The sequence below is a fragment of the Gossypium arboreum genome, chromosome 7 (assembly GCF_025698485.1).
Source record: "Gossypium arboreum isolate Shixiya-1 chromosome 7, ASM2569848v2, whole genome shotgun sequence".
NCBI lineage: Eukaryota > Viridiplantae > Streptophyta > Magnoliopsida > Malvales > Malvaceae > Gossypium > Gossypium arboreum.
The window spans coordinates 85,388,903-85,406,653 of NC_069076.1; the positions used below are offsets into that span (position 1 = coordinate 85,388,903).

The following is a 17,751-nucleotide window of genomic DNA, read 5'->3' on the forward strand; positions in this document are numbered from 1 at the left end:
GTTCACTGCCGGTTGCCGCAACTGAGCTCCTTAATGTTTGCCAACAAACAATAGTCAAGGGGAGGACATCATTTGAGAAAGGTTTCAGACGACCTATTCTACTTTACGCTTCTACATAAAAAGCTTGTAGGTTACCGGTTAAAAAAGAGTTTTTAAGGGTTTAATTTTAAGAATTTTGGTAAAATGTTAGATATTTGGTAAATCCAAAATGTTTATTATTTTGGTAAATTGTTAGATATTTTAGTAAATACATATAAAATTGGTAGATAATAGAAATATTGATAAAGTCTTAGATATTTTGGTAAATTTAAAGAAATATTGATAAATTCATATAAACTTTGGTAAATAGTTAAAGATTTATGTAATTGTTAAGACTGGTATAGGGTTAGAAATTTTGAAAATAATGGTAAAATCTTAGAAATTTTAGTAAAGCCTCGTAAATGTTGGTAAATCTATAGAAATTTTGGTAAATATATATTGGTAAATCGTAAGATCTTTTGATAAAATCCTTGGAAATATTAGAAAATTGTTAGATATATTAGTAAATCGTTAGATACATTAGTAAATCCTTAAATATTTTGGTAAAGTCATACAAATTTTGGTAATTGTTAAGACTTAGTATAGGGTTTAGAAAATTTGGAAATATTGGTAAAATCTTAAAAATTTTGTTAAAGTCTCATAAATATTAGTAAATCGATAGAAATTTTGGTAATTCGTTAGATATTTTCGTAAAACATTAAAAATTTTGGTAAATTGTTAGAAGTTTTGGTAAAACCTTAACAATTTTGTGAGATGTGCCTCGTATTTTTCTCTCAGTTAAACTCTGTTATTTTTCCCAATTAGACTCTGATTATTCTAGGGATATTTTAGTATGATTAGAACTCTAATATTAGCCTATTTAAAGGGGCCTTGTATCCCTATTTTGATACGCCAATTAGCAAGGGCTTTTCTTTAAAAGTGATAAAATGTAGTCGCATATGAGTTTCAAAGAGAGTTTCGTGGTAATTATAGAGAGTATTTTATACTCCTTTTGTGGATGCCCTATGAGATTTAGAGTTTTGTTTAACGACTTGCTCTTCGGGATTTTGAGTCTTTGTATTCGGGGTTTTGGGTAATCTACGTTTAGTACATTTAGGTTTATTTTCTCTATATTGTACTCTTCTTTGCTTACTTATTTAGTGAAAACCAGAAGCCTTATTTGCCTATGGTTTTTCCCTTTTTGAGGGTTTTCCACGTGAAATATTTGTATTCGTTATTCTCCACTTTTACTATCTCGTTTTTTATACAGTCGATCCCCAACAAATTTGTATTAGAGCTATGGTTCAACTTCCGCAGATCGACTCATTCGGTGACACAACAATGATTTTGGATATCGAAAAGTTTGATGGATCACGAATTTCAATTTTAGATAATTACGGAGGTAGCTAATGTGGCCGATGACAAGGGTGATGATTCTTTACTCTCCAGATAATCCGATTGAAGGTGGTGTCGTGTCAAATGTCAAGCATATGTCTGATTTAGAGAAGAATCTCATCTTTTTCTTGGTCTTTAGGACTTGAATGGTTTGCAAAATATTTTGAGGCAAGGTTAGTCGTAGAGGGATACAGTCAGGTGGAAAGAATTGATGTTTTCTCTCATGTTCGGGTATTACTGGCTCTTGTTGCATTATACAATTTTGATTTAAAGACTAGGAGTCTTTCAGTTTCCAAGTTCAAACACAGTTTAGACTTGGTTGACATTCTCTAAAATTTGAGTTAGGCTCGTGGCAAGGCATGAAAAAGGAGGCGTGATAAATACAAGTCAAGGTGGAGAGTTGTGGGGTGTGCCTCGTATTTTTTCTAGTTAAACTCTATTATTTTTTCCCAATTAGACTCTAATTATCTAGGGATATTTTAGTATGATTAGAACTCTAATCTTAGCCTATTAAAGGGGGCCTTATATCCCTATTTTGATACGTCAATCAACAAGGGTTTTTCTTTAAAGGCGACAAGATGTATTTTAGTGAGAGTTTCATGGTGATTATGGAGATTATTTTATACCCCTTTTGTGAATACCCTATGAGATTTAGAGTTTTTTTTACTTGCTTGCTCTTTAGGATTTTGAGCTTTGTATTCAGGGTTTTAGGTAATGTACGTTTAGAACATTTAGGTTTATTTTCTCTATATTTTACTCTCTTTTGCTTACTCATTTAATGAAAAACCAAAGCCTCATTTGCCCATGGTTTTTCCCTCTTTGAGGGTTTTCCACGTAAAATATTTATATTCGTTATTCTCCACTTTTACTATCTCATTGTTTATATAGGTCGATCCCCAACAAATTTGTATTAGAGCTACGGTTCAGCTTTTGCAGATCGACTCGTTCGGTGACACAATAATGATTTTGGGTATCAAGAAGTTCGATGGATCATGAATTTTAGTTTCAGATAATTACAGAGGTAGCTAATATGGCCGATGACAAGGGTGATAATTCTTTACTCTCAAGATAAACCAGTTGAAGGTGGTGTCATGTCAAATATCAGGCATATGTCTGATTTAGAGAAGAATCTCATCCTTTTTTTGGTATTTAGGACTCAAATGGTTACAAAATGTTTTGAGGCAAGGTTAGTCGTAGAGGGTTACAGTCAAGTGGAGAGAATTGATGTTTTCTCCCCTGTTCAAGTATTACTGGCTCTTGTTGCATTATACAACTTTGATTTGAAGACTAGGAGTCTTTCAATTTCCAAGCTCAAACACAATTTAGACTTGGTTGACATTCTCCAAAATTCGAGTTAGGCCAGAGACGAGACATGAAAAAAGAGGCATGATAAATATGAGTAGAGGTGGAGATTTGTAGGATGTGCCTCGTATTCTTTTCCCAGTTAATCTCTATTATTTTTTCTCAATTAGACTCTGATTATTCTAGGGATATTTTAGTATGATTAGAACTCTAATCTTAGCCTATTTAAAGTGGCCTTATATCCCTGTTCTTTAAAGGCGACAAGATGTATTTTGATGTGAGTTTCGTGGTGATTATGGAGAGTATTTTATACCCCTTTTGTGAGTGCCTTATGAAATTTAGAGTCTTGTTTACCAGCTTGCTCTTCGGGATTTTGAGCTTTGTATTCGGGGTTTTAGGTAATGTACATTTAGTACATTTAGGTTTATTTTCTCTATATTATACTCTCGTTTGTTTACTCATTTAATGAAAAGTCGAAGCCTCCTTGCCCGTGGTTTTCCTCTCTTTGAGGGTTTTCCACGTAAAATATTTGTATTCGTTATTCTCCACTTTTACTATCTCGTTGTTTATACGGGTCGATCCCCAACAAATTTTTATTAGAGCTACGATTCAGCTTTTACAGATTGACTCGTTCGGTGACAAAACAATGATTTTGGATATTGAGAAGTTCGATGGATCACGAATTTTATTTTCGGATAATTACAGAGGTAGCTATTGTGGCCGATGACAAGAGTGATGATTCTTTACTCTTCAGATAATCCGGTTGAAGGTGGTGTCATGTCATATGTTAGGCATGTGTCTGATAATCCGTTTGAAGGTGTCGTGTCAAATTTTAGGCACGTGTCTAATTTAGAGAATAATCTCATCCCTTTTTTGGTCTTTAGGACTCGAATGGTTTGCAGAATGTTTTGAGGCAAGGTTAGTCGTAGAGGATTACAATCAGGTGGAGAGAATTGATGTTTTCTCTCCTGTTCGGGCATTACTGGCCCTACAACTTTGATTTGAAGACTAGGAGCCTTTCAGTTTCCAAGTTCAAACACAGTTTAGACTTGGTTGACATTCTCTAAAATTCGAGTTAGACCCGTAACCAGGAATGAAATAGGAGGCATGATAAATACCAGTCAAGGTGGAGATTTGTGGGGTGTGCATCGTATTCTTTCCTAATTAAACTCTAGTATTTTTTCCCAATTAGACTTTGATTATTCTAAGGATATTTTAGTATGATTAGAACTCTAGTCTTATCCTATTTAATGGGGCCTTATATCCTTATTTTGATACGTCAATCAACAATGGCTTTTCTTTAAATGCTTCAAGATGTATTTTGGTGAGAGTTTCATGGTGATTATGGAGAGTATTCTATACCCCTTTTGTAAGTTTCCTATGAGATTTAGAGTTTTGTTTATTAGTTTGCACTTCGGGATTTTGAGCTTTGTATTCAGGGTTTTAGGTAATGTATGGTTAGTACATTTAGGTTTATTTTCTCTATATTATACTCTCATTTGTTTACTCATTTAATGAAAAGCCGAAACCTCATTTGCCCATAGTTTTTTCCTCTTTGAGAGTTTTCCACGTAAAATATTTGTATTCGTTATTCTTCACTTTTACTATCTTGGTTTTTATACAGGTCGATCCCTAACAAATTTGTATTAGAGCTACAATTCAGCTTCTGCAGATCGACTCGTTCGGTGACACAACAATGATTTTGGATATTGAGAAGTTCAATTGATCATGAATTTCAATTTTGGATAATTACAGAGGTAGCTAATGTGACCTATGATAAGGGTGATGATTCTTTACTCTCTAGATAATCCGATGTAAAGTGGTGTCGTGTCAAATGACAGGCATGTGTTTGATTTAGAGAAGAATCTCATCCCTTTTTTGGTTTTTAGTACTCGAATGGTTCATAGATTACGTTGAGGCAAGGTTAGTCATAAAGGGTTATAGTCAGGTGGAGAGAATTGATGTTTTCTCTCCTGTTAGGGTATTACCGACCGTTGTTGCATTATACAACTTTGATTTGAAGACTAGGAGTCTTTCAGTTTCCAAGTTCAACTATGGTTTAAACTTGGTTTACATTCTCCAAAATTCAAGTTAGGCCCATGACGAGGCATGGAAAATGAGGCATGATAAATACGAGTCAATGTGGAGATTTGTGGGGTGAGCCTCGTATTATTCTCCCAGTTATACTATGTTATTTTTTCCCAATTAGACTCTGATTATTCTAGGGATATTTTAGTATGATTAGAACTCTAATCTTAGCCTATTTAAAGGAGCCTTATATCCATGTTTTGATACACCAATCAGCAATGACTTTTTTTTAAAGGTGACAAGATGTAGTCGCATGTGAGTTTTGGTGAGAGTTTCGTAGTGATTATGGAGAGTATTTTATACCTCTTTTGTGAGTGCCCTGTGAGTTTTAGAGTTTTGTTTACCAGCTTGTTCTTCTGGATTTTGAACTTTGTATTCGAGGTTTTGGGTAATGTACATTTAGTACATTTAGGTTTATTTTCTCAATATTATACTCTCGTTTGTTTACTCATTTAGTGAAAAGCCAAAGTCTCATTTACCCATAGTTTTTCCCTCTTTGAGGGTTTTCCACGAAAAATACTTGTGTTTGTCATTCTCTACTTTTACTATCTTGTAGTTTATATAGGTTGATCTCCAACAAATTTTGGTAATTTGTTAGATATAATGATAAATCCTTAGAAATATTGGTAAATCGATAGAAATTTTGTGAAATTGTTAGATATTTTGGTACAACTTCAAAAATATTGGTAATTTATTAGATATATTGGTAAATCCTTAGAAATTTTGGTAAATTGTTAGATATTTTGGTAAAATCATAGAAATTTTGGTAATTGTTAAGACTTGATATAGTGTTTAGAGAATTTGAAAATATTGGTGAAGTCTCATAAATATTGAAAATATATAGAAATTTTGGCAAATTGTTAGATATATTGGTTAGTTCTTAGAAATATTGATAAATCGTTAGATATATTGGTATATACTTAAAAATATTGGTAAATCCTTAGATATTTTGATAAAGTCTGTTTATTTCATTGAAAATGATTTCTAGAAAATGATTTACTTTTTTGAAAAAAACTAATATTTTTGGTGTTTGGATGAGTTACATGTAAAATATTTTCTATTGTTTGGTTGATTTCTTAAAACATTTCATAAAAGTTGTTTTCAATAAAACAAACATACAATTGAGATTTTCTTAGTTTTTATTATTTAATTGAGTTTATTTTTATCTATAATTTTATATTTTACTTTTTTTTGCATATATTAAAAATATTATGTTAAATTCAAGTTCATTACAACGTCATTTTTAATTACATGACTACCAAGTGAGTATTTTTTATTTAAAATGTGACATCAACAAAATTGACAAAAAATTTAACGATGTTAATAATTGGACTTGATTTTTAAATTTGAAAAGTAAAGGGACTAATAATATTAATATTGAATATTTTCAATAATATGTGAATAATATTATTTAAAATTATTATTTAAAATTTATAATTAAAATAAAATTGAAATATTAAATAATTTATTAAAATAATAAATTATATTTATTATATTAATAATTTATTATATGACTAAATATAAATAATTAAATATGTATGTTTAATAATATTGAAAAATATAATATTTATATATTTTAAAAATAAAAATAAAATTATTATTAATATAATAATATTAAGCTTAATTTAAGTTAATTTGATAGGAAAATGACTTATGCTTTGCAAAAGGGTAAGTTATTTTATAAGAAAAATAGCTTATTTTACGTTAACCAAACTATTTTCTCGTTAAACTAATACGAAAAATATAAAAATATTCTCCGTAAAACTTTTTACATGTACACAAACATACCCTACATTTTATCTTTTTTGTTGTTTTGTTTTGTTTGGCTTAATTTCACTTGTAAGATATGTAAATGAAGATTTTGGTTTCTTCATGAAACATAATTAACAGTGTTATTCAAAGTTAAAAATGTCGTCACATTTTTACAAATTAGAAATTTTATTTATTTACTTTTATTTTCAAAATTTATTCTCTACTTTTCGTATTTTTATATTCAAATATAATTATTAACATTATTAAATTTTAACATTTTTAACAATTAAATATGAATTTTAAAATCTAAAAATAAAACTAAATTTTAGAACAAATAACAAGATTTTTGACCCATAAATTTATTTTATTTACTCTGGCACTTGAATTTGGCAACAAAATTCATTTTGATCCATAAACTTAGATTATGTGAAGATTTAAATGATGTGACTAATATTATTAAAATATGACTAGATTGATTGGTTGAATCAGTTGGATCGAAAATTGATCGATATACTGTTCTAAACAAAGAAGTAGAACTAATGTAATCAAAATTCGCTTGAACTTGGTATAGCTAAAAACTATGATAAAAACCAATAGCCGAACATGTTTAGTAATTTTTTCATTTTTTAATTAACTAATTAATTATTGTTGATCTAGTGATTAAATCAACATCAAATTGATTGAATCGGAAACTAGTGATTTGATCGACTCAACCACTAATATGATTATTAAAACATTATATATAATACTTTTAACATTGTACCAAATCATCACCTAAACCTGAAAATTTATGAGTTTATTAAAAAAAATCAGTCAATAATATGATACGATCTTATAATGTTATTGTTGAAAAGTCAACAAAGGTAGGAAGCAACTTGTTAAAAAGGTGAAGCAAGTTACACCGAATGTTGAAAAGTTGAATGGGATAATTGTAATTTTGGTCCCTAATTTTTTAGGCCATTTGCAAGTTAGTCCTTGAACTTCAACTATAAATAGACCTTCTCATTTTTCATTTCAACTATCCCAACCAATCTTTCTCTCTTAGTTTTCTCTCTTAGTTTTCTCTCTTCTCCCATTTGAGAATTCTTAAGGAATTCTATTTGTTTGTAATATTTTGGAGATAGTAAAGTTATCATCTGGTGTTAGTGCCCGAGGACGTAGGTATAATTTACTGAACCTCGTTAAAAATCTTGTGTTCTTTCTTGTCCTATTTTTCTTTCAATATTTGAGGGTATAATAGTAGTATTTAATTGTGCTATTAAATTACGATAGAATGAATATTCTGACTAAGGAAAGACTTGGTATTTAAGAGATCCTTGTGATCCACCTCTCTTCCCTGGGAATTGAACTTTGTGTGATTTTTTAGTACAATAATTTACACACTTCCGACCCTATTGGAACAACAAGTGGTATCAAGAGCCGAAGGTTAATCGTAGTATGCTTTGTGGTTGTAGTTTAAATTGATCTTCCACATCAGAAAAGATTTCCTTAGGTATATTGAAAGATTATAAAGAAGATGGACGGTTTAGGAGCTTCAACATCGTCCATGTGGACAAGACCGACAATTGCAAATGCAAGATTAGCCGTGGAGATCTTTGATGGCACGGGCCATTTTGGTATGTGGCAAAGTGAGGTTCTAGATGCCCTTTTTCAGCAGGGTCTAGACATTGCCATTGATGAAGAGAAACCAGATGATGTACAGGAGAAAGATTGGAAGGCGATCAATCGATTGGCATGTGGCACAATTCGATCATGCTTTTCTTAAGAGCAGAGGTATGTTTTTTCAAAGGAGACTTCTGCAAATAAGTTGTGGGTGGCACTTGAAGAAATTTTTTTGAAGAAAAACAGTCAAAATAAGCTCCAATTGAAGAAAAGATTGTTTCGCTTCACTTACGTCCCATGTACCACAATGAATGATCACATCACCAAATTTAATCAGTTAGTCACTGATTTGCTAAATACGGATGAGACATTCAAAGATGAAGATTTGGCTTTGATGCTGTTGGGGTCACTTCCTAAGGAGTTTGAGTTTCTAGAAACTACTCTACTTCATGACAGGAGTGATATATCTCTGAGCGAAGCCTGTGCGGCCTTATACAGTTATGAATAGAGAAAGAAGGACAAACAGAAAAACTCAATCAGAGATACAGAAGCTTTAGTAGTCCGAGGTCGTTCATACACTTGGAAGAAAACTCAGAAAGGGATATCAAAGTCAAAGTCCAGACTCGGGAAAGATGAATGTGCCTTTTGTCATGAGAAAGGCCACTGGAAGAAAAATTGTCCAAAGCTGAATAATAAGGGAAAAGCTGCTGTAGATGCTTGTGTTGCAAAGCATGATACTAGTGCCTCTGAACTATCACTGGTTGCATCATCATTGTCGTTCCATTCAGATGAGTGGATATTGGATTCGGGTTGTACCTATCATATGTCCCCTAACCGGGAGTGGTTCTCTGATTTAGTAGAACTAAATGGAGGAGTTGTTTATATGGGCAATGACAATGCCTGTAAAACTGTTGGGATAGGTTCAATCCAATTAAAGAACCAAGATGGATCAACCAGAGTTCTGAGTGATGTTCGGTACGTGCCCAGTTTGAAGAAAAATCTCATCTCATTAGGAGCTTTGGAATCCAATGGTTCAGTTGTTACTATGAGAGATGGGATTTTGAAAGTGACATCTGGCGCACTTGTGATATTGAAGGGCATTAGGAAAAATAACTTGTATTACTACCAAGGTAGTACAGTTATTGGAGCAGTCGCTGCAGCTTTCGGTAACAAAGAATTGGACTCAATGCAGTTGTGGCATATGAAGTTGGGACATGCCAGCGAAAAATCCTTGCAAATTCTGGCAAAGCAAGGATTGTTGAAAGGTGTAAAGGCTTGCAAATTAAAATTTTGCCAGCATTGTGTTCGGGAAAGCAAAAGAGAGTGAAATTGACCTGCTATCCATAATACAAAAGGTATTTTGGAATATGTTCACTCAGATGTGTGGGGGCCTTCCAAGACACCTTCATTGGGAGGAAAACACTACTTTGTTACTTTTGTTGATGACTTTTCCAGAAGAGTTTGGGTGTATACCATGAGAACTAAGGATGAAGTGCTTGGAGTTTTTCTTAAATGGAAAACTATGATCGAAAACCAGACTGGCAAGAAAATCAAGCGGCTTAGGACGGACAATGGAAGGGAATATAAAAGTGATCCGTTCTTCGATGTGTACCAAGAGTATGGCATTGTTTGACACTTCACAGTTAGGGATACGCCGCAGCAGAATGGAGTGGCAGAGCGTATGAATCAAACATTGCTGGAGAAAGTTTGATGTATGTTGTCCAATGCTGGGTTGGGCAAGCAATTTTGGTGAGGTCATGACATACTACCGCCATCTTGTTAATCGCTTGCCATCATCTGCATTAGAAAGAAAAACTCCTATGGAGGTATGGTCTGGAAAACCGGCTACAGATTATGATTCCTTACATGTGTTTGGATCCACTGCATATTACCATGTGAAGGAGTCAAAGTTAGATCTGAGGGCAAAGAAAGCTCTCTTTATGGGAATCACTTCTGGAGTGAAGGGATTTCGTCTTTGGTGCTTAAGCACAAAGAAAATGATCTCAGTGCGAGATGTTACCTTTGATGAATCGCCACATTGAAAAAGGTAGTAGATGAAGATATTCAGACAAGCGATACTCCACAGCAGGTGGAGTGTACTCCAAAACAGGTGGAGTTTGAGCAGATGGGGATTTGCCCAGTTAATAAGTCTAATTCTTCAGCCACAATGGAGGAATTAGAGGTTGAAGATGTTCTGACCCAAGAATCATTAAATATAACAGAACCAGTTGCAGTTGCAAGGCCACAGAGAGAAATTCGTAGACCTGCTCGATTTACTGATATGGTGGCCTACGCCCTTCCCGTTGTTGATGATGATATTCCTATCACTTATCAAGAAGCAATGCAAAGCTTAGAAAGTGATAAATGAAAATGCACCATGGATGAAGAAATACAGTCTCTCCGGAAGAACAATACTTGGGAGTTGGCGCAATTACCGAAAGGTAAAAGGGCAATCGAATGCAAGTGGGTATTCGCAAAGAAAGATGGATCTCCTAGCAAGAAAGACGTTCGCTACAAGGCAAGATTGGTAGCAAAAGGCTACGCTCAGAAGGAGGGAATTGACTACAATGATGTATTTTCCCCTGTTGTGAAGCATTCCTTCATTAGAATTTTGTTGGCCTTGGTAGCACAGTTGAATTTGGAGCTAGCTCAACTTGATGTTAAGACGGCTTTCTTGCATGGTGAGTTAGAAGAGGAGATTTATATGACTCAACCCGAAGGATACACAAATGCTGGTGGTAGAAATTGGGTTTGTAAGCTGAACAAATCGCTATATGGATTGAAGCAATCCCCAAGGCAGTGGTACAAGCGATTTGATAGCTTTATGAGAAGGCAGAAGTACACAAGAAGCAAATATGACAATTGTGTGTATTTGCAGAAGCTGCATGACGGATCTTTCATTTATCTACTCTTGTATGTTGATGATATGTTAATTGCTTCGAAGAGCCAAAAAGAGATAGATAAGCTGAAGGCTCAGTTGAATCAAGAGTTCAAGATGAAAGATCTAGGTGAGGCCAAGAAGATTCTCGACATGGAGATAAGTAGAGATAGACAGAGAGGCAAGCTTTGTTTAAATCAAAAACAATATCTGAAAAAGGTATTACAATGTTTTGGTGTAAATGAAAACACAAAACATGTAAGTACCCCACTTTCTTCTCATTTGAAACTCAGTGCTCAATTATCTCCGAAGACTGAAGATGAAAGAGAATATATGGCGAAAGTCCCATATGCTAATGCATTTGGGAGTTTGATGTATGCGATGGTGTGTACGAGGCCTGACATTTCACAAGCTGTTGGAGTTGTGAGCAGGTATATGCATGATCCTGGAAAAGGACATTGGCAAGCTGTGAAATGAATTCTACGGTATCTTTGAAAAACCGTAGATGTTGGTTTAATTTTTGAGCAGGATGAAACACTTGGTCAGTTTGTAGTTGGATATGTTGATTCCGACTTTGCTGGTGATTTAGATAAACGTCGTTCAACTACGGGGTATCTGTTTACTCTTGCTAAAGCCCCAGTGAGTTGGAAGTCTACCTTACGATCTCATGAGTCGTGTCTACTACGATGCGCGAATATATGGCGATTCTGTAATCATTAAGGAGGCTATTTGGCTTAATGGATTGTTGAAAGACTTGGGAGTTGTTCAAAGTCACATTAGTCTATATTGTGACAGTCAGAGCGCTATTCATTTAGCGAAAAATCAAGTCTATCATTCAAGAACCAAGCATATCGACGTAAGATATCATTTTGTGCGGGAAGTCTTTGAAAAAGGAAAAATTCTACTTTAGAAGATCCCGACAACAGATAATCCCGCAGATATGATGACCAAGGTGGTAACAATAATCAAGTTTAATCATTGTTTGAACTTGATTAACATCCTGAGAATTTGAGCACCTTCAGGTGTATGGCGCTCGAGAGCGCATTTGTAGGTACTACAAAAGATAACTTTATCGAATTTGGGGAGTTGAAGGAAGTGTGTGAAGATGTTATTATCCTAATCAAATCTTCAAGGTGGAGATTGTTGAAAAGTCAACAAAGGTAGGAAGCAACTTGTTAAAAAGGTGAAGCAAGTTGCACTGAATGTTGAAAAGTTGAATGGGATAATTGCAATTTTGGTCCCTAATTTTTTAGGCCATTTGCAAGTTAGTCCCTGAATTTCAACTATAAATAGACTTTCTCATTTTTCATTTCAACTATCCCAACCAATCTTTCTCTTTTAGTTTTCTCTCTTCTCCCATTTGAGAATTCTTAAGGAATTCTATTTGTTTGTAATATTTTGGAGATAGTAAAATATCATCTGGTGTTAGTGTCCGAGGACGTAGGTATAATTTACCGAACCTCATTAAAAATCTTGTGTTCTTTCTTGTCCTATTTTTCTTTCAATATTTAAGGGTATAATAGTAGTATTTAATTATGCTATTAAATTACAATAGAAGGAATATTCTGACTAAGGAAAGACTTGGTATTTAAAATATCCTTGTGATCCACCTCTCTTTCCTAGGAATTAAATTTTGTGTGATTTTTTAGTACAATAATTTACACGCTTCCAACCCTATTGGAACAACAATTATATCACCAAACTTTTATAATTTTCAAATTAATATATCAAAATAAATCTAGTTATTAAGTGTTGATAATAAAATGGATAAAAGAATGTATAATCACATATGTGAGTATCAAGTTTAAGAATAAATGATTATATTACCCCTTTCTATAGATTAACGAAGAACTGTATTTAACCTTTTAATTCTAAAATTCATAATTGCCATAAATTTAGTTAATTCTAAAAATAGTCCATGTACAACTATTCGATTTCAATAATCCCAAAAAGATTTGAAGTTAAAAATGAAGGACAACTTTTTAAGTTCAAAGTTGATAAACTTGGATGGTGGAACTACAATCTGTTTTGCAAATACCGAATCTGTCATTTTGTCAAAGTAGTAGTGAAAACGAAGGCAAATCCTCTACCAGCTTACATTTCCTAAAAATAAACCCTAAACCTCTTTTTGTGGTGAAGAAAACTGGGTGTTTCAACTGGAGTTGTAGTTTCCATTTAACAAAAACACCACCCATAGTATGCCTGGGTTCAAAAACGCAAAGCCTGCACTTACCTCTTCTTATTTACTTTCTGTCACTTCTCTTTCTCATTCAGTGTCAAGATGAGCATCAGCAATGGCATAGATTCCCTTCTTGCTTTTAACTATCGAATGACTTTTTGTCTTGATATCGAGTTTATCCAAGTCGCCAGCTATTCCTAAGTAGCCATATAACACGTCTTCCAACTTGTGTTGCGTTTCTCCACTGTTGCAATTGACTCGCTGAAACTCAGCCCTCCCGTGTTTGTTCTCTGCGTACAACTTATGAAGTCTCTCGGCTTCTTGTAGCCCTGAAAAGGTTCCGTGGAAGATAACTACCATAATACTCTGATTTACCGGTTTCCCATGACACACCTTTGATATCCCCCGACCAAACCCCGCCTCTGCAATTAAAGAAAAGCAAAAAACACAGAGGAAAAGAAACCAGTGTATCACATAAGAATTAGTCCTACGATGGGGTAATCATGAAAGGCAAGCTTGTTGTGAAAGGGGAGAACTAAATCGAGTGAGTTTTGAAAGCATAGATCAATATGACTAGGCAAATGACAAACACTGGGCTCCACAAAAGATTTGGCCATACCAAACTAAAATCACAATGATGAAGTTAAAAATCTGAATATTTGTGTCTACCATGATTTCGAACAAGGGCAATGATGAAATGGAATCACAAAATCCGAACAAAGGTTTTAAGAAATAATTTGTTACGAAAATAGTTCCATGAGAACTTTGATGTAAAAAGATTTTTTTTTGTCAATAAGGACCGAGAGTGGAAACCATATGAATTTTATCATTTTAACATCACTAAAACATAGTGATACCAGCAGCTACCATTATTGTAAAGGTGACTTACCCCTGAGAAATGCCTCAAGCTCCTCGATACTTACAACAATTCGATCACCTGAATTTGTAGTTCCTATAGAACCGTTATGCAAGATAACAACAGGAGGCCAGACAACAAGATCTTCCTTCATAGCCACGGCTTCAGCATCAGGCAGTGTCTTAGGGGCCCATATACCTTTAGAAACTGCCACTGAGTCCCATCCCATCAACAAACAAAGGGCTTTGTGCAAACCCATGTGCTCTACTCTACACCCAACCTTTTGGGAAGCGAAGGCATGCATCGCTAAGCTTAGAGTATTGACAAAATCTTCGGATTTGCTGATAGACCAAGACAGTCAAGTACTCATTAAAGGAGTATGTTTAAACCAAAATCAGTCAACAAAGAGCAAATTATAGAAGGCTAGAAGCATCATTTCAACCAAGTTTGGTGAGAGTTATAGGACAAGAGAGTCAATAACTTCTGTCATAAAAAGCGCAAGGTTATTCACAAATCAGAAGCTTATATTTATATATTGACAATCATTTTCATTACTTCACTAATGGGCGTATTTCCCATCTCTATAAAATTCCGATCAAAAGGAAATCTTTCTTACTCCGCATTTAATCAAAGCATAGAACTATAGTAACTCTAAAGACCAAGAGAAAAAAAGTATCCCAAGTCCAACGAGGTCAGAGAGTGAAACACAACTCATCATAAAAACAACTGACCCCCATCTTATGCTCGAGATCTGAGTTCCTATGGAAAATGTGTTAGAAAGACAATGACAAACTTGTCATGTTGCATATGCTGCTAAGTAACCATTTAGCTCATATAGTTCACTGGTTATGGAATAAACAGTAAATTGAATTCAAAGAGGCTGCTCTCTAAACAAATACCAAAGATGTAGATGACAAACCTGCCACATACAAAGCATTTTATGGTCTCAACTTCTCCTTTATTTGTGTATTTCCTTCTTTGAGCTGGGTTCTCATTCAACACTTTGACGAATTTAAAATAAGCGCGATGTATTAGCTGCTCGAACTCATCGGAGTCCTCAGGTGGAATAGTCCTTCCACGTTTCACAGGATGTGAAACAACACCTCGAGCTTGAACCCTTTTGCAAAACTCATTAACCTTTTCCTTTGCCAGTTTGCTCGGTTTATGCCTTTCAATCCTAGGAATGGAAATTGAACTATGAACTTGATAGGATGGCCATAAACGCTGTTTTACAGATGTCCTATTATGGTGAACTTGACAAGATGGCCCCAATCGTTGCTTTATGCTTTTCCTATGCGGAGGAGAAGGATAATTAACTCGACAAGGCCCCCCCAAACGCTGCTTTACACTTTTCCTATTAGTGAGTTGCGTAAATTCTAGCATTTGAGGAGAGTTCCTTGGAAGACTGGAATCTTCGTCACTATATCGTTGACCTTGATATCCGATATCAAGAATCTCATCATCTGAAGCATCAGAAGTTTGAGTTAATGTACTAATCCAACTCTCTCTAATCTTCCTCAGGTCGATAATACGTTTCTTAGGATGTTCCATTGAAGACTGGCTATTGATGCATACCTCCTCTGTTGCTGAAATATGTGGGGTGCTACCTTCATTGGTACTGAAATCATCATCATTCGGAAAGGGATAGACTTCCATGGCACAATCTTGCTGCAACTGCTGCATTTCACCACGAAAATAAGCTTCCTTGTCATCCTGAGGATAACACATTCTTGAACCCAGAACTTCAGTTTCTTGCTCCATCACCGGCGATTCTCCATTTAAACCAAAATGATGACGAGGCAAGGAATGGCTGAAATCATCTTGTATTTGCAGCTCTTCACCATGCGAAGGCGTTACATTTAGTTTAGGATGATGGCTCATCCTAGAACCCAGAAGCTCATTTGCTTGCTGTTTATCATCGGGTTCAACATTAAAATCAAGATAGCGTTGGGGTAAAGCAAGAGTATGATCTGCAGATAACTCCGGTCTTTCAACTTCCGAAAGCGCCATCTTCTGGCCCTTAGGACGAGTCGTCCTTGAACTGAAAACATCATTTGTTTGCTCCGTTACATGTGATTCTCTGACGAAAGTTTGAGCTAAAGAATGGCCTTCAGCATGGAAAGGAACTCTCTTTGGACTCGGATGACATTTCATCCTGGAGCCGAAATCCTCATTATATTGCTTCATCTCATCATGTGATTCTCGACTGAAATAAGCATAACGTTGTACCTGCTGGGTTTCACTAAGAAAAACCTCTCCATTTTGGCTCTTACAGCCATTAAAACAACTACCAACCACCTCAATTTCTCGCTCCAGATTCCTATCTGCCTTTTCCTTTACATCAGGAGAAAGTTGAGGAAATAGCCGCCTTTCACCATGGAAAAGAGCTCCCTTTGGGCTACAAAAATGATTCATCTCAAGACCCACAACTCTCTCTCCTTCTCCACTAAAACCAACATAATGTTGAGTTAAAGCATGATTGCTACAATCTTCTCTCCGAGGAAGCATCTCCCCATGCAAAACTTCTCTCTTTTTCTCAGTCATATACTGTTGGGGTAAAGAAATACGTGGCTCCATATCCATGGCCCCGCTTTTCCCTGAGCCATTGATTTTATCTACGATAGAATCAATAGCACTGGCTCTCGCTCTTACACTTTCCATCTTCCTATAAGCTGATTCCGTAACTTCCTCGGTCCTCCTAATCCGGCTCATGGCCTTTTGAAATATCACTGACGAAGAATCGAAACCCAATTTTTCTCCAAACCCATCAAAACCAACTGTTCCACCGATCATTCCCTCCTTTCCAATATCTGGGTATCCAAAACGTTCGCCATTGTTGATAAAACCCGACTTCACTTCCTTCAAATGTAGTGGCCTTGAACCAACGAAGCGATTTTCTTCAGTTAAATCAATCCCCATTGGACTCATCGAATAAGGCGACGATGTTCCATCGTTCGGCATGGTTGGTTCGGGCTTACTAGCCGCCGCCGCTGCCTCTTTCCCTGGATAATCGGATAAGAGACGGTTCCATTGGAACTTGGTGGATGTTGACTGGTGTTGGCGCCGCAATGATTCGTTAAACTCGGAAAGCTTTTTCATGCAGAGTTCGCTTTCATTATCATCTTCATGGTTACTCCTGGCATACTGTAGTTGTTTCTTTGGAAGGGATGACCGCTCCGGTTCCAAGCGTTTCGAGCCGGACAAAAGGTCCCGGTGACGTGAACGTGGATACGGGTATCTTGAACCCGATCTCGTGGATGACATAACGGTGAAACAGAGGAGGGCGATGGAAACCCTAAAATTAAAGAGGGAAAACGTGATGTTTCAAAATCTCAAAAGAGAAGAAGGGTTAGTTTCATGGCCAAGTTGCAGTGTGAGAAGTGGGAATAAAGAGAGGATAAAATCGTGAATTTAGGAAGAGGCTTGTGGGGCACGCTTCTGAGTTGGGCTGCTTCTGCTGGGCCTTTCAAATCAATGGGTTAGAATCAAGACTCGTGGCATTATTATTTTCTTTTAAGAGAACACATGGCAATATTCTTTATTGTTTTACACTTTATGCTTGCAGAATTGGGTTTTGAAAAAAATATTAATTTCAAGATTTAATAGTAGAATTTAATATTTTAAATAATTCTTTTTTTTAGTTAGTATATTATCATCAATTTATTTTTTTATTTGTAATTT

At 35.2% G+C, this 17,751-nt stretch overlaps 1 protein-coding gene across 1 annotated transcript; it reads right to left on the bottom strand.

Moving 5' to 3' along the window:
- Positions 1-13,014: 13,014 nt before the first annotated feature.
- Positions 13,015-17,540, bottom strand: LOC108483914 (uncharacterized). The gene is made up of 3 exons (XM_017787457.2): positions 14,990-17,540; positions 14,104-14,411; positions 13,015-13,636 (listed from the first exon to the last, which is right to left on the bottom strand). Exons 1-3 carry the CDS (start codon positions 17,332-17,334, stop codon positions 13,302-13,304), a joined length of 2,988 nt encoding a protein of 995 aa, XP_017642946.1. The 5' UTR covers positions 17,335-17,540; the 3' UTR covers positions 13,015-13,301.
- Positions 17,541-17,751: the final 211 nt, after the last annotated feature.

Coding starts and splice junctions, on each gene's coding strand:
- LOC108483914 (XM_017787457.2), bottom strand. CDS start 17,334: ATGTCATCCACGAGATCGGGTTCAAGATACCCGTATCCACGTTCACGT. Junction 14,412..14,989: donor AAATGCTTTGTATGTGGCAG/GTTTGTCATCTA, acceptor TTGGTCTATCAG/CAAATCCGAAGATTTTGTCA. Junction 13,637..14,103: donor GCTTGAGGCATTTCTCAGGG/GTAAGTCACCTT, acceptor CTTTAATTGCAG/AGGCGGGGTTTGGTCGGGGG.